Source organism: Schistocerca cancellata, chromosome 2 (assembly GCF_023864275.1).
Source record: "Schistocerca cancellata isolate TAMUIC-IGC-003103 chromosome 2, iqSchCanc2.1, whole genome shotgun sequence".
NCBI classification, from domain to species: Eukaryota; Metazoa; Arthropoda; class Insecta; order Orthoptera; family Acrididae; genus Schistocerca; species Schistocerca cancellata.
In genome coordinates, this window is record NC_064627.1 from 321502263 (window position 1) to 321526244 (window position 23982).

The 23982-nt window shown below is 45.6% G+C and overlaps 1 protein-coding gene across 1 annotated transcript in view; it reads right to left on the reverse strand.

Annotated features, from left to right (window-relative positions):
• The window catches only part of LOC126153682 (protein gooseberry-like), a 225567-nt gene that overhangs the window by 21057 nt on the left and 180528 nt on the right, over nucleotides 1–23982 (reverse strand). Inside the window, exons 4-6 of the mRNA XM_049916087.1 lie at nucleotides 20040–20211; nucleotides 15373–15533; nucleotides 7030–7378 (exon numbers count right to left, since the gene is read on the reverse strand). Coding sequence (XP_049772044.1) covers nucleotides 7030–7378; nucleotides 15373–15533; nucleotides 20040–20211 — 682 coding nt within the window. The remainder of the gene's footprint in view (nucleotides 1–7029; nucleotides 7379–15372; nucleotides 15534–20039; nucleotides 20212–23982) is intronic.

Consider the following 23982-nt stretch of genomic DNA (forward strand, 5'->3'; position numbering starts at 1 on the left):
GACATATTTTATCGCTGCGACACCTATACCGCTGTTCCAAGGTGTAGTGGCTATTTTTGTTCAGTTTTACACTACTGGCCATTAAAATTGCTCCACCAAGAAGAAATGCAGATGATAAACGGGTATTCATTGGACAAATATATTATACTAGAACTGACGTGTAATTTAAATTTTCGCGCAATTTGGGTGCATAGATCCTGAGAAATCAGTACCCAGAAAGACCACCTCTGGACGTAATAACGGCCTTGATACGCCTGGGGACACCATTGACCAGACGTTTTCAATTGGTGAGAGATCTGGAGAATGTGCCGGCCAGGGCAGCAGTCGAACATTTTCTGTATCCGGAAAGGCACGTACAGGACCTGCAACATGCGGCCGTGCATTATCCTGCTGAAATGTAGATCAAATGAAGGGTACAACCACGGGTCGTAACACATCTGAAATGTAACGTCCACTGTTCAAAGTGCCGTCAATGCGAACAAGAGGTGACCGAGACGTGTAACCAATGGCACCCCATAAAAGCACGCCGGGTGATATGCCAGTATGGCGATGACGAATACACGCTTCCAATGCACCTTCACCGCGATGTCACCAAACACGGATGCGACCATCATGATGCTGTAAACAGAACCTGGATTCATCCTAAAAAATGACGTTTTGCCGTTCATGCACCCAGGTTCGTCGTTGAGCCCACCATCGCAGGCGCTCCTGTCTGTGATGCAGCGTCAAGGGTAACCGCAGCCATGGTCTCAGAGCTGATAGTCCATACTGCTGCAAACGGCGACGAACTGTTCGTGAAGATGGTTGTTGTCTTGCAAACGTCCCCATCTGTTTACTTAGGGATCGAGACGTGGCTGCACGATCCGTTACAGCCATGCGAATAAGATAGACCTTCCGAGGACTAACCAGTCGGTCCTGTTCGCAAGAGAGAGACAGTGAAGAACATACGGAATTTTATCGAGACTCTGTAAAGGGAAATACAACAGCTCAATCTAGATACAACGGATGTGGCGTGGAGAAAGTCAGTGAAGTGAAATGGAGAGAAGATACAGGTTTCTGGTAAGAAGAACATAAGATAATATCAACAGAAGCAGTAAATGGTGTATCGGGAGGAGATTCGTCATGGACAGGAACGTACAGCAGAGTGCGATTTACTGCGAACAGTTCCGTGATAGGATTGTTTTCATCAGAATCGATGACAAACCAACAACGGCAACAATTGAAAAGGGAAATGAAACGCCAATAATCACGAATGATTGGAACTTGGTAGTAGGGGAAGGAGCTGAAGAGAGAGTTACGGGAGAATATGGGCCCGATAGTAGAAATGAGTGAGAACAAAGACTCAGTTATGCAATAAAATTCGGCCAGTAATAGCGCATACACTGTTCAAAATTAACAGGAGGAGAAGGTACACTTGGAAAAGGCCCAGGGGCAAGAGAAAATTCCAGCTACCGTACGTCATGGTCAGACAGAGATTCCGAGATCATATACTAGACGTTAAAGCATAAATAAAAAAAAAGAAATGTGCGTCGGAAGGACTGATTCAGCATACAGTCAAAACATATTTGGTGAAATTAAAAGTAAAGGCGCCGACATTATGACTGTAAGAGGAATTACACTGTTGCAAGCAGTGGATGAGTGGAAAGAGTATAATGAAGGCTTCTACGAGGGGGAGAAACTGTCTGGTGAAGTGATAAAAGAACAAATGGGTATCGATATGGGAGAGATACACTATGTGATCAAAAATTACCGGACACCTCCAGAAACATACGTTTTTCATATTAGGTGCATTGTGCTGCCACGTACTGTCAGGTATTCCATATCAGCGACCTCAGTAGTCACTAGACATCGTGAGAAAGCAGAATGGGGCACTCCGCGGAACTAACGGACTTCGACCGTGGTCAAGTGATTGGGTGTCACTTGTGTCAACACTCATAAATAACCCTAGGTACACTCTTTTTGATGTGATAGTGAAGTCGAAACGTTGAGGGCAAATTATGGATTAGGTGGCACAGGAGAGAAGTTCATGGTGGGCTGCACCATATGAGTCAAAAGTCTGAAGACCGAGAAAAAAGGAGCCATACTTACAATAATTTCCATACTTACAGAAGTACGAGCAGAAGTAAAGCTCTGATGGCGGGTTGTGACAGTGCATGATACCTCAGTCGGTAAGGCCCGCAAAACGCAAAGTATCCGTTTCGAAACCAGGTCCAGCAGCCTGTTGCAACCTCCTACGAAGGTTCAAAATTCTACTAAATGAGCTATCAGACAACGCTTCACTGTTCGTCATGAAGCTTCAGTCTGCCACTTCTCTAAACATCGTAGTTTTAATCTTCTAGGAAGTTCAACTGGAATCTTGATTGACACACATGCTTTCCTGGTGTCGGCTCGGCATTGCCCTTTTAATTGGAAGTAAAAGCACCTACTACAAGAAGGGCAAGCAGGAGAATGATCTTGACTCGAAACTGAAGCTTATGAAAGCACACCTCACAAGGGAATAATTTTCGTCAGATATGTTCGTACACCAACACAGATCGCGTCCGTCGGAAGTTTATGCGTTCATTGTGAGTGTGAGATGGCGGGTGAACAATTCGTTCGGCGATCAGCTCCACGCCGGTTGCAATAGCGGAGAGCGCGTGAATACGGCCAGATGCTCATTCAGCAGTCCGCTGGAGCAGGTCGCACTGGAATACAAAGGTGGACGTGACACGACGATAATTTAAAGGTGTGTTGTGTATTCTCTGCAGTGCGGTAAGATATGCGATGTCACGTGTTTTGTGTAGCGTCTGAATGTTTGTTTTTATAAAGCCCCTCATGGACACGTTACAGTCAGAAAAGATATACTGAGAGCCCAGCAGAGCCTCTGTGTTACGATAACACGATGCCTTACCTCTCACTGTTACTGGAGCCCGTGCCAAGACTGCATGCTATTTGTATACTCATGTAAAGTGGTTCGCATGTGGTATTTCTCTCACCGTTTTAGTTTTCAACAAATTCTACGGCCTTCATATCAAGCCCGATACAGAGTGTTTCTCGATTTCGTATCAGATATCACACGTAATTTTACTTTTGGGGAGAAGGTTCCTTTAATCAGGCCTTCCTTACAGTTAAACACTAATACTTTCTCGATATACATAAACCCACTGGACAAAATAGTCACGAACAGTAGAGAACACGCTAGACACTTTGTAGCGCCGTAGTTGTTGTAGAACTGTTAAAAGCTGCCAACGTGAATAATTTAGTAGTATATGTCCTCGGTGTAGCAAAACAGCCTAAATCAATAAAGCAAAAAATATGACTAATATACTACGTGACGCTACTGTGTGTGGTGCTGTTCGATGAATACACGAACGTCGCCTGCAGAAATTACAGGTAATTTGCAAAGGAGAAATTCTATTCAATTTTATATTTCCAACAGTTTAATATTTAACGTAAAATATTTACAGATACAGCAATGTTCTTCGGCAGATACCTGCGGTCGTATCTAACAGCTGCAGGTAGTGATATCAGAACAGAGTAGCCTTGCGGGAGACTTACTCGTCCGAGTCGGAAATAGGAGGCGGAAAAAAAGTAAACAGAGTTCTGGGTGTAAGTAAGTAGGATGAGGATTGAAAACAACAATGGAAGAACACAGTTTTTTCCCTTTTATTAAAAACGTAACTCATCAACTCAGTGAGTTGTTACAGAAAAGGACACGGGGCCGGGTTTTAAACCAACAGAGAAAATAAGTCAAGCCTTCAAATCTATAAGGGATAGAAAAGGATAGAAGCCCTTCTCTGTGGGCGTGCAGGGTACTTACTTGCATCAATGTCTATACTGAAACTATAGAGAGAAGCGTGAATATAGGTCTGAAGAAAAGGTTTGTCGCAGGTTCGAATCCTGCCTCGGGCATGGGTGTGTGTGTGATGTCCTTAGGTTAGTTAGGTTTAAGTAGTTCTAAGTTCTAGGGGACTCATGACCTAAGATGTTGAGTCCCATAGTGCTCAGAGCCATTTTGAAAGGTTTGTCGACTAGGGAAGGAACATTCAAATGGCTCTGAGAACTATCGACCTTAACATCTGAGGTCATCAGTCCCCTAGAGAACTACGTAAACCTAACTAACCTAAGGACATCACACACATCCATGCCCGAGGCAAGATTCAAACCTGCGACCGTAGCAGTCGCGCGGTTCCGGACTGAAGCGCCTGGAACAGCTTGGCCACAACGGGCAGCTGGGGGAAGGAAGATAAATCAGTTGTTGAGTAACACGCTCTTTAAGAATCAGCAGATTACGGTGTGAGATTTTCCGAAACCAAAATTTTGTCTACTATGATGAATTACTCTTAAGGGCTGTAAGAGGAGTGAGCGAAATACATAAGAATAGCGACAGAAGAAGCCATAGATAGTAGCTCCACAGAATCGACATCTTTGGCAGATGACAGCTCGATAGTTAAGTTTCATCTTTGATAAGTATTACCTCTGCCATTTTCCAGGTAGTTATGTCTCTGTCTGACGTCCGACCCGTCAGTCGGCAAGACTCAAAGGAACCAGGAGCACCTCTGACGAACGACGACCATACAGTCTGGAAGCTCCACCAGCAATTACGACAACCAGTCGTGAAACCATTCACTGTGTGAAGTACGCAACTTAGTTGGAAGCCATTCACCAAGTAGCTCACCGTTTAAGTGCAGCAGAATAACCGTGTTTCCAAAGTTTCAGCCTACTTCTGCTTGGTTCAGTATTGATATTTTTCGTGTATTTTCGATCAATGTGGCTCGATTAAAGAAAGGCGCCCTCATAAAATCTTTATAATGCTATCATTTCAGATACGAAATTTTAGTCTTTTTTCCAGTTAGTTATTTGTCGTTCTGTATCTCTACAGGAAAAGAGAATTCATCCGTAACTATGGAAATGGAAATGAGCGTTTGGCGTCAATGGCCGGGAGGCCTCTGACTGGGCAGGTATTATTGCATTCGACGCCACATTGGGCGACCAGGGCACCGGATGGGGATGAAATGATGATGAACACAACACAACACCCAGTCCCTGAGCGGAGAAAATCTCCGACACAGCTCGGAATCTAACCCGGGCCTCTTATGATGGCAGTCCGTCACGCTGGCCTTTTTTCTTTTTTTTCTTTTAATTGTGTGGGCTTGGTCGTTGCGGACGTCACATGACATACGGTCAAGTTCATTTTGTTGATCCTTCCTCTCAGTTTTTTAATTACAGAGGCCAACCAGCTCTCTGACCGAACACGCTGTGCTACCGTGCCGCCGCCCATTCAACTATCAGGGCACGACATCCGTAACTATGAGAGGCGTTCAATAAGTAATGCAATACATTTTTTGTTGCCCAATTTTGGTTGAAAAAATTTGGAATTTACTGTGGGAGATCATGGAATATTCATGCATCATCTCCTATACTTACACGAAATTCTGATAGGTGGCGGCGCTATCCGTAGCCTTAACAATAGCATCTGAACGGAGAAACGTTCCAAGCACAGCTTTCATTGAGGTCCTGTTGGCGGAAAAGCAAAGCATCGCAGATATTCGTAGGAGCTCAGAATGTCTACTGTGACCTGGCAGTGAACAAAAGCACGGTGAGTCGTTGGGCGAGGCGTCTGTCATCATCGCAAAATGGTCGCACAGAACTGTCCGATCTCCCGCGTGACGGCCGGCCGCAAACAGCTGTGATTCCTGCGGTTTTGGAGCGTGCAGACACTCTCATTGGAGGTTAGTGAAGGATCACAACCGAACACCTCGCTGTTCAGCTATGTTCTCTGTTGACAGTGCTGGCAGACACGTCCACCGGGTGGTGTGTGCTCGCTGGGTTCCTCGCAAGCTAACACCAGACCGTAAGAGCAACACAGGACCTTCTGTGCAGAATTGCTTGCGCGTTATGAAGTTCATCGCGACAATTTTTTGTCGAACAATGGCGATGCAAGAGTTCATCACTTCGAACTGGAAACAAAACGGCAATCCTTCGAGTTGTGCCACACCACATCTCGTCCGAAGAAAAAGTTCAAAGCCGCATTCTGAGCCGGTAAAGTAAAGGCGACGGTCTTCTGGGACTCTGAAGGGGATATTCTGTTTGATGTCCTCCTACGATCAACTCTGAAGTGCATTGTTCTAGGCTCAGGAAACTGAAGAAACGACTTGAGCGTGTTCGACGCCACAAAACTGCATTCGAGAGGAGCTCACAAAATTTCATTGGGCTGTTCTTTTTTACCCACGTGACAACCAGGGTCTCACACCTTCCGGTTTCCATCTGTTTGGTCCAATGTAGGATGTACTCCACGAGAAGCAATACGTGGATGATGGGGAGGTTAATGATGCAACGAGATGTTGGCTCTGACTCATGCGTGCATAGAGGCCTTCTCAGTAAGGTGACGTGAGGCCGTCACATTGAACGGAGGTTATGTTAGAAAACAGGGTTTTGTAACCAACAGAATGGGGAATAATACCGTGTATTGGAATCCTGAATAAAACCAACCTAGAATGAAATTTTCACTCGACAGCGGAGTGTGCGCTGATATGAAACTTCCTGGCAGATTAAAACTGTGTGCCGGACAGAGACTCCAACTCGGGACCTTTGCCTTTCGCGGGCAAGTGCTCTGCCGACTGAGCCATGTCTCCGCAATATCCTTTCTTTCAGGAGTGCTAGTTCTGGAAGGTTCGCAGGAGAGCTTCTGTAAAGTTTGGAAGGTAGGAGACGAGGTACTGGCAGAAGTAAATCTATGAGGACGGGGCGTGAGTCGCGCTTGGGTAGCTCAGTTGGTAGAGCACTTGTCCGCGAAAGGCAAAGGTCCCGAGTTCGAATCTCGGTCCGCCACAAGTTTTAACAAAACCAACCTGTTTTCGGAAAAGAAAATGTGTTGCGTTCCTTATTAAAAGCCCCTCATACTGATTAGGTTGAAAAATACTACGTAACTTTTTCGACGTCTTTCAGCATTATCTGTGTGTCGTTAGATTTTGTGTTCACGCGTGAAAGTCAGCCTGTATTTTAAAGTGACTTAGCAACAGCGCGGCCGCAAGGAGAGGCGTACTTTACCTGTAGTTGTCGGGCCAGCAGGCGGCGGCGGCGGCGGCGGCGGCCGACACCTCCTGCTTGGTCTGCACGGGCTGCGGGTGCTGGGGGTGCGGCCGCGTCCAGGGCGACGCCTGGCAGTGCTGCGCCGCGGCGCCGCTCCCGGCGCCTGGGTAGCCGCCGAACTGCGCCACCGCGGCGCCGCCGCCCGCCGCCTGCGCCACGCCGCCCACGCCGACGCCGCCGCCCACGCCGCCCCCGGCGACAGCCGCCGCCGCAGCCGCCTCGGCCGCTGCCGCTGCGCCGTAGCCGGCGGCTGCTGCCGCGTTGTACGCCGTGGGGTAGCCCGACTGCGCCCACGAGCTAGCGTGCCCTGCACCGCCAGCACAATAGACCTCTGTTACATTTTTCATTTATTTCTGGCTTTCGAACATAAGTCATTCCGGCATCAATTGCATGAAAATCAAAAACAATCTCTTACGCAAATGAGACTGCAACAAACACACACTCACACTCATACACACAGAAACCAATGCTTACCATTTTTTAAATGAAAACTGGATCACCGTTTGACTGCACATTTTTTATTACTTCCACTATTGTGATAAAACGTATGGATATATCACTGATGGTTACAATGTCCGTGTTTGTACACCTTTTTTATATTCATATAACAATGTCCTTCAGACTTGCATGCAACGTGAAGATACAGACACTCTACAAATACAGACATTGTAACCATAAATGGTGTATCCATGCCTCGAAGGGGTCAACTGGCGATAAAATATATCTCCCTCCCTGTGCAGGAATCACGAAATATGCGAGCGTAAGGTTCAAAATGGCTCTGAGCAGTATGGGACTTAAGTGCTAAGGTCATCAGTCCCCTAGAACTTAGAACTACTTAAACGTAACTAACCTAAGGACATCACACACATCCATGCCCAAGGCAGGATTCGAACCTGCTACCGTAGCCGTAGCGCGGTTCCAGACTGTAGCGCCTAGAACCGCTCGGCCATCTCGGCCGGCGCGATCGCAGTGGTTGTGGCCTCCGTGACATAGAGAAGTTTCATGCACTCAGAACCTGATACTAGTTCTGACCACCGTATTTATTAATTTTATGCTGTCTTACACAGTCGGCCTTACGTCATTCCCAAAGGCTCAAAATATCTATGACACACTCTTAGGTGAAACGAAAATGAATTTATCAAACATCGATACAAAGTATCTGGTGTATATTATTTGATGACCTCTGAGTCTGCATCTCGTTTCATTTTACCTAGGAATGTGTTGTAGATATTTTCAGCATTTGGGAATTGTGTAAGGCTGAAACGCGTAAGGCAGTGTAAAATTTATAGATAAGTGGTCGAGACTTTATCATTTTTTGAGTGCGTTAAAAATGCCGAAACATCCCACAAAGCATTTATGTAATTTGCTGCTGATATGGAAGTTTGGGCCGGTCCTGGAGGCGTACTCGGTTAGCCCTTGTGTTTAAAGAGACCGCTAACGATAAGTGGAACATTCTTGTTCGAGTCACGGTCTGACAATAACTTTCATTTGTCCAAAACAGATGGCGTCAATCCGGATCAATGAAATGCGAATCAGTTTCGTAAAAGGAATGGCATAATGTGATCACGTTCGCCTCCGTAGCCCACTGCGGTGCGGGGGACGCGGGTTCGGTTCCTGATACTGTCAGGGATTCTTCTTTGTTGGGAGGACTGATACGGTGTGCTCTCAGCCTCGTGACACCATCTGAGGCAAGAAACCCGACAACGACCGGGAAATTGGAGTGCTGACCGCATGGCATCCAGTGACGCCGTAGGCAGATGTAACACAGGTCGATCGGGCCAGATTGGTTCGTCTGTGATCAATAGGGTAGGAAACTGTCACTAAACGACGTATTAAAATTGAATTAAAATCAGTCTTGACCTCAACAAAACATTATTTCGTAAAAATGACCGGTTTCGATTAAAATATGACCATCTTCAGACCATATACAACTTGAAAGCAGGCTGTGGCGGTGGTCGTAGAAGGTATCGTGGAGCCACGAACGCCGAGCAGCAGTTAACATTCGTGCATCCACGATACCTGCTCCGTTCGCCGTCAGAGCCTGTCGTCATGGCGTGTATGTCTGAAGATAGTTCATTTTGAGCGGAACTAGTTACCATTGCCAATAAATATTTTATTGCAGTCAAGGCTGTTTGTAATTCAGTTTTAAAATATTTTTCCAAGATCGGTGATATTCCCCGCGATAAGAGTTCTCAGAAATTACTAAGGGAATGTTAAAATCTAAACTACGTAGCTGGATCAGGAAGACTAGAAAAAAATTGAAAAACATAAAAATAAAAAAATAAAAAAAGAAACATGGCAACCTTACGATGCCGAAGGTCTGTAATTCTGTGCTTGAACAGGATGTGGAGTGAACTCAAGGTTAGTTTAATGAATGGCTATCGTAACTTCAAGAAACATTTGAACACGACGGGAACAGAGAAACAACTCTCTAAGTACGGACTATGTTGTACAGGAGGTGAAACTGCGCTACTTAAATTTTTCAATCCCATGCACTGGACGTCACAAGACTCAAAACATTTCGGTCACTAAATCCTGAAGAAATTGTCGCTAACGGAGACCTACTACTACTCCTCAAGGGCACTGGCTTGATTTACTAGAGTCACAGGGAGAGATACCGCCATCTGAGGAGCTGCTCGAGAGGTTAGTAGCAGTTACACGGTCAAGAAACCCGACAACGACCGGGAAATTGGAGTTCTGGCCACATGGCATCCAGTGACGCCATAGGCAGATGTAACACAGGTCGATCGGTGTGGGTAGCAGGGAGCTAAATCCACTGTTTTTTTGTCTCCATGGTTGTATCAAATCAAATCAATCAGTGAGAATGTGAATGTCAGAAGAAGACCGAAGCAGGTTCTAAGGGTTCAAATGGCTCTAAGCACTATGGTACTTAACAACTGAGGTCATCAGTCCACTAGACTTAGAACTACTTAAACGTAACTAACATAAGGCATTACACACATCCATGCCCGAGGCAGAATTCGAACCTGCTACCGTAGCAGCCGCGTGGTTCCGGACTGAAGCGCCTAGAACCGCTCGGTCATAGCGGCCGGCACCGAAGCAGGCAATGATTGTATTGTATCAATGATGTTACTGTGATGGCGGATGCAAATATATCCTGTAGTATATTAACAAAAGCTAAATAACCTGTGAAGTTAGTGCCAATTGGTTGAAACGCTAAATGCTCAAAGATTTTGAGGGGCATTACGGACATCTAGCGAGGATCTTCTTCGGAAGTTTCAAGAACCGTCTTTCAGGTCAGAAGCTATGAACATTCTTCAACCGATACATCTCTACCTCTTAGAGAATGTGCAGATAAAATCAGACAAACAGTTCACACAGACCAGTAGATTTTAAATTTTTTTTTTTTATTTTTTTTTTATTTTTTTTTTATTTTTTTTTTTTTTTTACGAACGGTAGGAGAACGACTTCCGTATTTCTTGGCTGTGTAAATTCATTCGATGTTCTGATGTTTCTTATCTTAATGTGCAACTGCCAGCCCTTTTTTTTTTTTAGCGTTTTTGCTGTTTCAGTCATGGACTGTGGCTGGTCCTGGCGGAGGTTCGAGTCCTCCCTCGGGGATGGGTGTGTGTGTTTGTCCTTAGGATAATTTAGGTTAAGCAGTGTGTAAGTTTAGGGACTGATGACCTCAGCAGTTAGGTCCCATAAGATTCTTACACACATTTGAACATTTTTTGCTGTTTCAATTGTGTAGGTCACAGTCGTACGGGCGCGTAACAAAACTCTGCTATGTGGATTCGGCAGTCTACCTTACTTCTTACATTAGCATCAAGTAAGGCGCTGCGCGATGGTGACTGCCAACTGTGACCACAATCTGCATTATTGAAGAATAGATTCACAACCGTTGGACGAAGCTGAGGGACAGGTGTTATCCACTAATACTCCAAATTAGTATGTGGGATCCTCGCTAACTTCCTTCATCAGGTGGGCGTCACTAGTTTACATCGATACCCTGCCTTAATGACAGTAGAACACGTGGATGCTCATCCGGGTCCGCGTCAGTGTCTCGTCCAATTAGGCGGCAGTTGTTGGCGCTGATTTACGGTGCGCAGTTGGCGTCCGCGCGTGTGATGCATGCCGTTGCTGAAACAGTCGCTCGCCCTGGCCTGCGACACAGAGGGAGATCTCGCGCCACGCCCGCCGCCAGCGACGCGACGCCCTGCTGCGACGGTAAACGGCTGACGCTAAGGGGCCATTGAGCGGCGCGCCGGGGCCCCGTGATGTACACTGCAGGGCCGGCTTGTCGCCAGCTGTGGGCCGCGGGTTGCCGTCCATCAGGCGCCGGCGCGGCTACCGTGCGCCGACGCGCCCACACAGGCCGCGATACTCCGCTCTCTCCGTGCCAACAGTCAGCTCTGCGCTCTCCAGCGAGCGGGCAGTCACACACGCAATATCTCAACTGTGATACGTTCTTCCACACATACTGATGGTACGAAGTGAATTAGCGAATATATACTCCTGGAAATTGAAATAAGAACACCGTGAATTCATTGTCCCAGGAAGGGGAAACTTTATTGACACATTCCTGGGGTCAGATACATCACATGATCACACTGACAGATCCACAGGCACATAGACACAGGCAACAGAGCATGCACAATGTCGGCACTAGTACAGTGTATATCCACCTCTCGCAGCAATGCAGGCTGCTATTCTCCCATGGAGACGATCGTAGAGATGCTGGATGTAGTCCTGTGGAACGGCTTGCCATGCCATTTCCACTTGGCGCCTCAGTTGGACCAGCGTTCGTGCTGGACGTGCAGACCGCGTGAGACGACGCTTCATCCAGTCCCAAACATGCTCAATGGGGGACAGATCCGGAGATCTTGCTGGCCAGGGTAGTTGACTTACACCTTCTAGAGCACGTTGGGTGGCACGGGATACATGCGGACGTGCATTGTCCTGTTGGAACAGCAAGTTCCCTTGCCGGTCTAGGAATGGTAGAACGATGGGTTCGATGACGGTTTGGATGTACCGTGCACTATTCAGTGTCCCCTCGACGATCACCAGTGGTGTACGGCCAGTGTAGGAGATCGCTCCCCACACCATGATGCCGGGTGTTGGCCCTGTGTGCCTCGGTCGTATGCAGTCCTGATTGTGGCGCTCACCTGCACGGCGCCAAACACGCATACGACCATCATTGGCACCAAGGCAGAAGCGACTCTCATCGCTGAAGACGACACGTCTCCATTCGTCCCTTCATTCACGCCTGTCGCGACACCACTGGAGGCGGGCTGCACGATGTTGGGGCGTGAGCGGAAGACGACCTAACGGTGTGCGGGACCGTAGCCCAGCTTCATGTAGACGGTTGCGAATGGTCCTCGCCGATACCCCAGGAGCAACAGTGTCCCTAATTTGCTGGGAAGTGGCGGTGCGGTCCCCTACGGCACTGCGTAGGATCCTACGGTCTTGGCGTGCATCCGTGCGTCGCTGCGGTCCGGTCCCAGGTCGACGGGCACGTGCACCTTCCGCCGACCACTGGCGACAACATCGATGTACTGTGGAGACCTCACGCCCCACGTGTTGAGCAATTCGGCGGTACGTCCACCCGGCCTCCCGCATGCCCACTATGCGCCCTCGCTCAAAGTCCGTCAACTGCACATACGGTTCACGTCCACGCTGTCGCGGCATGCTACCAGTGTTAAAGACTGCGATGGAGCTCCGTATGCCACGGCAAACTGGCTGACACTGACGGCGGCGGTGCACAAATGCTGCGCAGCTAGCGCCATTCGACGGCCAACACCGCGGTTCCTGGTGTGTCCGCTGTGCCGTGCGTGTGATCATTGCTTGTACAGCCCTCTCGCAGTGTCCGGAGCAAGTATGGTGGGTCTGACACTCCGGTGTCAATTTGTTCTTTTTTCCATTTCCAGTAGTGTAAAATATAGCGTGATATTTGAAAATGGCGTACAGCTCCGTAACGTACACAGTTACAATAAAGATAATTATGCTGGTTAATGTACCCCTGGTAACAACATTTGCTTGATCTTTTGCTTCTGAACAAAGAATTATTGCGGGAGATCTGTTCCTTGAGGTGCATTTTCTCTGGTGCTTTTAGTAGCTATTTGTAATTTCGTGTTTGCAACATATAGTTGGCATCAGCACAAACAAATACTGCTCGTCACATCTTTCCGTCGGAGTCCAGTTTAGACAGTAAGCGTCGGTTTGTTTCCCGTTACAAACAAAATGAGTTTTAAAACTGAATTTTACGTGCCCATTCGACAAAGCGGTGCCATATGAGTCTGATAACGATATTGGTTTTATCGTTGAGAATTAAGGGGGGGGGTAACAAAACACGAAGATTAACCCGTACTCTAGCATCAGCCGAATAGCGCTGCTGCATGGCGGTAGCAAACACCCCGTGTCAGGGCGGTGCTGTTGCTGCGCCCTTGGCTGCCTTCTTTACCATCGGTTGCTTTTTTTGATGGTCTATTTCATAATAAAAGTCGGAGATTGAGGGATGCACGTACGTAATTATCATTTCTGAATAACAACAACCCTGCATAAATCTGACAGTTTCTTTATTTACATAACAAAGTTAGTTATATCGCAAAATGAGTAAAGTATAAAAAGAAATTAAACGGGAGGTTTTTAGGAGCAATCATGTCACAAATTAAAGTGTAATTCCCTTTAATTGTGTGCTCAACATCTACCATTTTCGATTTCACATTCAAGTAATTTTGAATCATACAATTTTGGATATTTGCCCGCATCATTATGAAACACTAAAACTACTAAAATACTGATGTTTAAACCATCTTTTCCAGCGCTGAGTCACTCTGAAAAGGGTCGTTGCAAAGACGATCGAAACGACGATATTTTAGTTGTTTTACTGTTTCACAATGACGGGCCTAAGGCCCAAAATGATTTTATTAAAACTGAAACTTACTGTGGAAGCCTACTAACTATTAGAGTCGCTTGTTTCTTAGTTTCTTGTTGTGCGACTGAAATGGATGATGGTCAAATCACGCTTGGTTTCATGTTATGTGTTTCTACAGCATACATATTCAGAAGCGTCTAAATATTTTAAAAGTCCTTCTCGAAGAAGTATTTTGTATTTTTTTTTCCTCGAATAGATTCTTTTCGCAAAATTTTACACTTCGCAGTATATGCACCGACTTCGCTGCAGTACTTTTGAACAACACTTGTCTCAGTGTCACGAGCGGCTAATTAATGCAGACCTCCATAGGCAGGGAGTAACTTTACGGCATTTGAAAGACTGCATTTAAAAACTGATTATAAAAACGATTCTTGGCGCTAGACGCCAACCGAAAGCCGTTTGTGAGGTGTCTGCAGTGTACACATCCTTAATGCTCATCTTTTTTTATAAACGGATATTTGAAAATATTATTAATCACCTCTACAGAGGATATGTGAACAGCGGAACTACTTTGTGACGCTGAAGGCAGCTCGCATAGCACCAGAACATCTTCCGACCGCCTGGGGGTATAGAACCTGCGACGTTGTTGCTGTGTGCTGAGGTTTCCATTTTTGAAGTTTGGAGGTCAAAACTTTGAAACTTCATCTCAGGTAAAACTTCCGTTTCTAAATGGTCGTACCAAAGTGTAATTGAAGGTGTAATCCAAATAGCTAGCCATTTGACTTATTACAGAAGTGTGTGTGTATCCTAATGATTATTAAACACGGCAGAAGAAGAATGTTCAAAGCTGTTCAGTAGAATGACGAATATCTGGCTATCAGTACTCCCCAGTTACTTCAGTAACTCGAATACTAGCGCGTCATACTTAATTATTTGGAACAAACTATCAGCTGGTGTGAACGGTAGTTTTATCCAACCTGTAAGCGTTAAGAGTGTTTTCGGAAAACCACACCAGATGAGCTCGCCACCATAATTATCAATATCACTAAATCACTAAAGTTGGGTCAGCTGAGAGACTGTGTGATCACTTCCTATGTTAAATTCCTCCACTCGAATCTGTTGTTGTAGAGCCCTCTCATAAGCTTTTTAAGAGGAGCAGGTTGGCTATTTTACGTTATAAGTCACCGTCGTAACTATGTACCCCTACTTCCTTCCTTTGATATCATATGCATTAGTACAGCACAATAGAAACACAACATAATGCTGCTCACGGACACCTCACAGCAACTCATGCGAAACTAATACACCCACTTTGCATTTAATCGGCATGTAGAACAGTAAATCAAACGCTCTGAAGCATTGCTGACTATAGTAAAGGGACTTTTTCCCACGCGCATGTCAGTCCTGTTCTTTTTTCATGATCCTTGTCGTAATAAAACAGTCAGTATCTCAGCCTCACTCACCCTGTGCATTGAAGTTGGCTGTAGGATCATACTGCGTGGGGAATGCCGGTTGTAGCGACATGGAGTTGAAGGCGTTGAGCTGCTGGCTGTTCAGCTGTTTGCGAAGGCGTGCTCTCCTGTTGCTGAACCACACCTGCACCCGAGCCTCTGTCAGCTTCGTCCTGAAGAACGACAAAGAATACGTAAGTTTCAGTTCATTACAGTGCCTACCTGTTAATCCTGTTAAAACATTAGCATCAAGATACTATTCCTTACTGATATACAATGTGAAGAGTTATCGATTTTATAGCCTTTCTTTAAAGAGCGAGGACTTTACACTGTGAATCGTAAATAATGAATACTATTCTGTGTACTGTAGTACTCATTCACTGAGCTACTAAAATAAAATTATTTTTTCTTATTTCTGTGTCACTAAAGGGCAATGCAACTGAATTTCATTAAGTATAGAATTGTACGGGGAACTTTTGTGTGCAGAATGAAACTTTGTGCAGAATGAAACTTTCACTCTGAAGCGCAGCGTGCACTGATATGAAACTTCCTGGCAGATGAAAACTGTGTGTCAGAACGAGACTCGAATTCGGGATCTTTGCTTTTCGGGACCTTTGCCTTTACCCTGAGTTCGCGTCTCGGTCCGGCACACAGTTTTAATTTGCCAGGAAGTTTGATATCAGCGCACGCTCCGCTGCAAAGTGAAAATTTCATTCTGGAAACATCCCCCAGGCTGTGGCTAAGCCATGTCTCCACAATATCTTTCCTTCCAGGAGTGCTAGTTCTGGAAGATTTGCAGAAGAGCTTCTGTGAAGTTTGGATGGTAGAAGACGAGGTACTCGCGGAATTACGGCTGTGAGGATGGGTCGTTAATCCTGCCTGGGGAGCTCAGATGGTAGAGCACTTGCCTGCCAAAGGCAAAAGTCCTGAGTTCGAGTCTCGGTTCGGTACACAGTTTTAATCATCCAGGAAGTCTCAACTTTCGTGTTTTCGTGTGTGCCTGAATAAGAAAGAAGGAAAAAGGAACAGAACTATAAAGCGTGTTGTGGTAGTCTATGCTGGTCACTCTTTCCGCTTACAGCTCAAATTTCACGTGAGCTGATATTGTACACTACCGGCAGTGTTTGCTTCACAAGTGCTTATGCGCTTTCAGATAAGTGGTTTATTTCTTGTTATCTTCCCAGTGTTGACTTCTACAAATCATGACTTGCTGGGTTATAATCTGTGGTGGAATAACATGTCTGGAGCTACGGGCTATTCAGTGTCACGTTAAACTGTTACCAGTTTTCGTTACTTTGCAAAACAAAAAGTTCAGAAGGAAAAAAAGGTCAAAGGATCTTGACGAGTTGTGCGTAGCATCATCCAATCCTCGGATTTCTTTTCCTCATTTAGGACTCAGCCCGTATAGTACTGATTGTACATATAAAGCAGCAGAACCTCACTAGCAAACTTTGGGGAACGGTAGGTCACTTACTAAACCATATTCGGTCAAGAAACATCCTGTTTGTACATGTAATTTGTATGTTACGCGCATGTATGAAGCAGACTGGTCATGTAATGTAACCATTTCATTACTGGTTGTTGACGTGCTTCCATACCTTCAGCAGATCCATGCCTTGACACTTCTGCCTAACCATGTGGGTGCTGGACGTTTGATATGAGAACACCTGAATTTGAGGTGATCGTGCGAGTAACGCAATTTCATCTTCCACAACACGTGAGTCGTTCACAGATAAGGCCTGTTTCATGTGTGCCGTTTCTTCTGCCAGCCTGTTAAGTCACATCTGTGATATGTGGTCGCTGTTCTGTATCACCAGAAAAGGTAGCCCGTGAACATTCGAACTGCATCTCTGACATCACGCTTAAATACAGCAGCTTCTCCTCAATTTCCGCTTACTGTACTCGGGGACATGTTGGGCACATTAGCACTTGCTATGCGCACCAAGCTTTGGTTCCAGCACGATAATGCTTCTTTGATACATAAGCTCAGGTAGCTGATACCACTGGATGGGTCAAGTAGGCCCGTTGCCTGGGCAGCGTGTCGACTGATTTAAAACCACTTGATTTTTTTTTTAATTTTTAGGGTGGGAGCTGTCAATATAGTGAACTGACTGCCCGAATCAGTGATGCATTTCACGACATTAAACAGGCTCCTCCCATGCTCGACATAGTTACTCGGCCATTGCTTTGAAGTATCTAGCACATAATAAACCTCAGAACTTAATTTATTGTGAGATTATTATTATTAACAATCTTCGCAGACTACAGAATTCTTAAATATTGATTTCCCGATGCGGCCATCAGGATATAGATTTTCCGTTGCTTCCCTAAATCGCTCAAGGCAAATGGCGGGTGGTTCCTTTGACAGGACAAAGCCATTTTTCTTCCCCAGTCCGAGCTTGTGCTCCGTCTCTAATGACCTCGTTGTCCACTGGATGTCAAAACTACAATCTTTCTTCTTTCCTTTTTACTGCTGACTTTGCAGAACTTTCCTACGTATTTATGTCTACGTATTTAATTTCCGAATAAGATTTTTGTATCTTCTCTGATGTTGTCAAAGAAACGTAGTCTAGTTCTTACGAGAGGTCTCCGTCCTGGACACACTTTGGGAATTTTCTTTTCTTCCAGAGATCAAATAGTGTCCATTCTAAGGGAATTCCGTTGCTTTAATTTGGGATATTTGTATGGCTCTCGAAATAAATTGTAGACTTTATGTGTTTGCTAATGTTTTCCATTCTGCTGTGGTTTTATCTTCTCCAAAAATCTCTCTCCAATCTTTTTTCTTAGAATTTGTACTTTCCCTTATTCTAATTTTGTTAGTGTTCAGTGTCTCACAAGCGTACGTTTGAACAGTTTTAGCTTATGCGTCTTTTTGAATTTCTTGATGTATGTTTGTTTTGTTCTAATGGCTCTGAGCACTATGGGACTTAACATCTATGGTCATCAGTCCCCTAGAACTTAGAACTACTTAAACCTAACTAACCTAAGGACATCACACAACACCCAGTCATCACGAGGCAGAGAAAATCCCTGACCCCGCCGGGAATCGAACCCGGGAACCCGGGCGCGGGAAGCAAGAACGCTACCGGAAGCAAGAACGCTACCGCACAACCACGAGCTGCGGACGTTTTGTTCTACGTCCAGCAGTTGTAGTCTTGTACTTACTTCTTCTTGGACATTTTGTCCGCAGTCAAAATGGCTCCTATATAAGTGTACTCATCCATTTTTTCAAAGTTTTCTTACTATATGTGCTACAGTAGTTTGCTGTGAGACGTCAAGATACTTGATTTTATCACTATTAATTCCCTGTCCTGTTCCAAGTAAGCAAGTGAGTTGTTGTTGTTGTTGCGGTCTTCAGTCCGAAGACAGGTTTGATGCATCTCTCCACGCTACTCTATCCTGTGCAAGCCTCTTCATCTCTGAATAACTACTGCAACCCTCATCCATTTTGACCCTGTTTACTGCTCTCGTCTTCTGAAGTCCCTGTGCAGTTTTAAACCCCCACAGTTACCTCCAATACTAAATTGACGATGCCTTGATGTCTCAGAATGTGTCCTATCAACCAAGCCCTTCTTTTAGTTACGTTATGCCATACCATCTTCAGCATTACATTTGAAAAGCTTCTATTCTCTTCATGTCTGAACTGCTTATCGTCCAAGTTTCACTTCTTTACGAGGCTATAATCCAGTCAATTGCATTTAGAAAAACTTTGTAACACTTAAATGTATTTTTGATATTAACGATTTTCTCTTCTTCAGAAACGCTTTTCTTGCCATTGCCAGCCTCTGTACTTCAACCGTGATCAGTTCTTTTACTGCCCAAATGGCAAAACTCATCTATTACTTTTAGTGCTCCATTTCCTGATCCTATTAACTCAACATTGTCAGACTAAATTCGAATACACACCATTGCCTTTACTTTGATTTTGTTACTATTCATCTTACATCCTCCTTTCGAGACACTGTAGACTCCGTGGAACTGCACTTTCAAGTCCTTTGGTGCGTCTGACAAAATTACAATGTCATAGGCTAACCTCCAAGCTTTTATTTCTTCTACCTGAACTTCAATTCCTTCTCCGAAATTTCGTTGAGTTCCTTTCTGCTTGTTCAATGTACAGATTGAATAACATCGGGGATAGGCTACAAACCTGTCTCACTCCCTTCTCAACCACTTCTTCCCTTTCATGCCCTTCGAATCTTGTAACTGCCGTGTGGTTCCCATACAAGTTGTGTGTATAAAACTTTCAATCTGGGTACGAAATATAACATTTGGATGTATTTTACCCCTGCTACGTAAAAATTTCAAAAAGTATATTCCAGTCAACATTGTCAAATGCTTTCTCAAAAGTTTTGTCTCACCGTGTTTCATGATTTCTCCAGAACACAAACTGACGTTCTTCGAGGTCGGCCTCGACCAGTTTCTCCCTTCCTCTGCAAATAATTCGAGCCAGAAATTGCAACCATAACTTATTAAACTGATAGTTAGGTAATATCCACGCTTATCACCACCTGTTACATAATATTATATTAAAGGGGCGAAGATTTACAACTTTATTTGTAAAAACTCTGAATTTGGAGTAATAGCTGTATGTCGCTAAGTTTCGGTCAAGCAATACGCCACCTTCAGTCATGAGCTTATAAAAGTTGCTTAAACATTTTTTTTTACCGAATGCCACTTACTTCTGGGCGAGCTCCTCGCGGGTGTAAACATCCGGGTACTGCGTGCGCTGGAAGGCGCGCTCCAGCGTCTCGAGCTGATCTCCAGAGAACGTCGTCCTAGACCGCCGTTGCTTGCGCTTCAGTGGGATGCCTGGCTCGGACTCCGTGTCCGACTCGTCGGCGCTGCTCGGACCTGTGGCACAAAGTATGAGTTCTCTCTCTCTCTGCGTTTATTACAGTAACAGTAAATTAGTGCAGAGTGTTTACGTGCTGTACATGCTTTTTTCCTTCTCTTGAAGGACGAGGACCCTAAACGTCAAGATACAAATGCAAATTTTATGCATCATTTTGAACAACAGGTATTTAGTAATGAAGAACTAAAATCACTGTGCTAGTTCCACAATGTGAATGGCATATTCATTTCTCGATGTCCGATGAAGAGTATTCGGATACCTCTATGTAATGCGGAATTGGCCACTAGATGTCACAAGAGGTCAACCCGCCAGTGTAAAAGGAGGCGGAGAGCAGAGACGAAGTAACAGCAGATGTAAGTGTGAAATTGAAATGAGAAGGAACAACCACAGCTAAATCAAGAGCAGGCCGACCTCAAGTAGTGACGGACAAGGACTGTCGAACACTGCGGAGAGTGGTTGTACAAATTCGCATGAAATCAGCCGAAGGAATCACACGTGAGCCCCAAAGTGCCACCGGGAATCCATCTACAAGGGACGGACAAAAATATGGAAACACCAAAAGTACATTACCGTGCCAAATACGGTGCAGGAAACCAGCTTCAAGTCGTGCCGGGATGGACAAGTATGGGCGTTGTATGCTTTTCAAGGAAATCTTATACCATTCTTCCTGCAAAATAGTGGCAAGTGCAGCTACCGAAGATGGAGGCGTATAACGATCATGCAGCCTTCTCTCGAAAGTAGACCACAAAGACAGAATATATTGAGGTCTGGTGTCTGTGGCAGCCAGGAGAAACGCGACAATTCATCCTCGTGCACACGAAATCAGTTTTGGACGATGCCAGCTGTTTGAATAGGACCCCTGTCATCTTGTAAAGACAGCATCACCGTCAGGAAACAAACATTATATATGCTCATTAATTTGCCATTGAGAGGTCAAGATATATGGATTTATCAGTATTAATTTCCAGTCCTGTTCCAAGTAAGCTGAAGAGTGTTGTTGTTGTTACTGTGGTCTTCAGTCCGAAGACCGGTTTGATGCAGCTCTCCACGCTACTCTATCCTGTGCAAGCCTCTTCATCTCCGAGTAACTACTGCAACCCTCATCCATTTGGACCCTATTTTCTGTACTCGTCTCCTGAAGTCCCTCTGCAGTTCTTCTTTAAGTCACTTTATGCCACAAATATTCTTCTCCCCAACCCTCCTATTCAGTATCTCCGCATTAGTCACGCGATCTAGCCATCCAGTCTTCAGCATTCTACTGTAGCACCACATTTCGAAGACTTCTATTCTCTTCCTGTCTGAACTGTTTATCGTCCACGTTCCGCTTCCGTACAGTGGCACAATCCAGTCAAACGCAAAGAGATCCAGTAGCTACCAGGTTAAAACAGAAACTGAACCGTGTGTGTGTGTGTGAACGTCTTGCTTGTTTTCTGTTCCCTGCTACGAATTCACACCATATAGGTACTTGGTGTAACTTCTTCGTGTCGAGGAAGTATTCGGTGCTCCCCTGTTTCTACTAGGTACTAGGTACTACTACTACTACTACTACGTGATCAGGAGCAGTGGACCGCACGCAGCTACAAGTTTCCTCCTCCACTGTATTCTGTCCATTGCTGCTATTCGCCATCCGTTCGCATCTATTGACACTTGGTTTAAATCTTCATGGAGTCCATCCCTCCAACGCTTCTTGGGTCTCCTTGGCCGTCTCTTTCCTGTAGGTGTGAAATTCAGGAGCTTCCGAGGCCATTTGTGATCCTCCATCCGGCCCACTGCATTCGTTTGGCTTTGACAGTTCCTGCTATGTTGGGCTGCTGGTATAGTTCCTCAAGCTCTTGGTTGTATCTGATCCTCCATTTCCCTGTATCTGCATCCAGAATCGGACCGAAGATCTTCCGAAGCACTTTTCTCTCAAAAACAAGGAGCTTATGGAAGTCCTGTTTCCGGATATTCCATGTCTCACAGCCATATAGAACAAAAGGCTGGATGAGGGTTTTGTACAGTCGAATCTTGAACTGTCTGGAGAGATACCTGGACCGAAGCACTTGTGCTAGGCTGTGGTAAGAGCGGTTTCCTGCTTGTATTCTGTCACTGATCTCTGCTTCACATGACGAGTTCTCAGTGAAAAGTGCCCCTAGGTATTTGAATGCTCTCTCTCGTAGGACTGGTCCCCAACCTGCAGTGATTGTAGATGATCAGCAGTCTGACAACGACCCTGCGTCATAATGAGGTACACTGTCTTGGCTTCGTTTATGTTTAGCCCAAATTTGCTGGCAGCCTCGTTTAGTGCTTTGGTCATTTGCTCCAAGTCCACTTCCGACCTAGAGAGTAAACAGATGTCGTCTGCATAGGCTAAGTATGCGAGTCTCTTTCCTTCGATTTCAATCCATTCGTTCTCTTGGAAGGTCTCGCGTGCGATCTTCTCGAGGGCAAAGTTGAACAGGACAGGGGACAACCCATCTCCTTGTCTAAGTCCTGTCACAATTTCAAACTCCTCAGGTACGCGATTTCCCATCTTCACCTTTGCACGTGTTTCGTTCAGACAGATTGATGAGTTTCTCTGTTATGCCAAACTCCCTTAAATAGAAACTGAAGGATTGTCTGAAACTTGTCGGCAGCGACCGAAAAAGAAGCGAAAACGAACCGAACGGAATGGAACCGCATACGTATGAAACAGGCGTCGTAAAATGCCGAGCGTTACCCTGGTTGCGAGGCTGCTCCTACCAGATAAATACGGTCACACCTGAAGACAGCCCCTGCGCTGTGTGAGAACTGCAGACTCCTGTAGCCGCGCTCCAGAAAAGGGCCGCCGCGAACGGCCCGGGGCGCCTGGCAGCTGGGGGCGAACAGTGGGGCCGCCGTGTCGGATCGCAGCCAGCGGCCGCCGGGCGCGCTTCGTCACACTCGCCGGGTGTCCCATTCGGCGAGACGCGCTTTCCAAAGGACGCCCGCCGTCCCGCTGCGCCCTATTTGTTCCACTAGAGGACAACGGCGGGCTTTTCCCGGAAGTTGACAGTTCGTGCCTCAGCGGGTCATTTCGTACAACGGTTCTGCCGTTGTCTGAGGCACCGGCAGCCGCCAGATGCGCGGGAGGTACGTTCTAATGTCACGGCGCACCTGTCACACGGAGACTACAGGTTACTGTTCTTCTCCTGTACAGTACTTTGTGTGTGTATGTGTGTGTGTGTGTGTGAGGTTGTGCGTGTGTGTGCGTGAAGGATGGCATGTTTTGTTCCGTGCGGTGTCCAATCCTCCTCAAAATCACCCTTGATATAATTCAAGGAGAAGAAATTAAAAGTCTGATGGTTGCCAATGGCATTACAATTCTATCAGAGTCGGCTGAGGACATGGAAGAGCAGCTGAACGGAATGAATGGCATGTTGGCTATAAGACGAAAATCAACAAAAGTAAATCAATATAAATCGATAATTCGGCGTAATGTCTAAACTGGCTAACCTAATCAGTGAAACACTTACAGAAACAGTGTGTAAAGTAAAATTTATGGGAAATATTTCACAGCCTTTCAAAATCAAAACAGGCGTACGACCAGGTGACGGCCTATCCCCAATTATCTTTAATAGTGTGTTACAGAAAACAGTACGAATTCGAAACGAAAAACTTATTGAACTCAAAATCTCACATATAAAGTTAGGAAGAGGAAGCAAAGTGATCGAAATGAACTGCCTTGCATTTGAAAATGATTTTGGTGTTCTTTCCGAAAATGTGGCATCTGCTATAACTCAAATAAATCTCCTGGAAGAAACAGGCAGCAG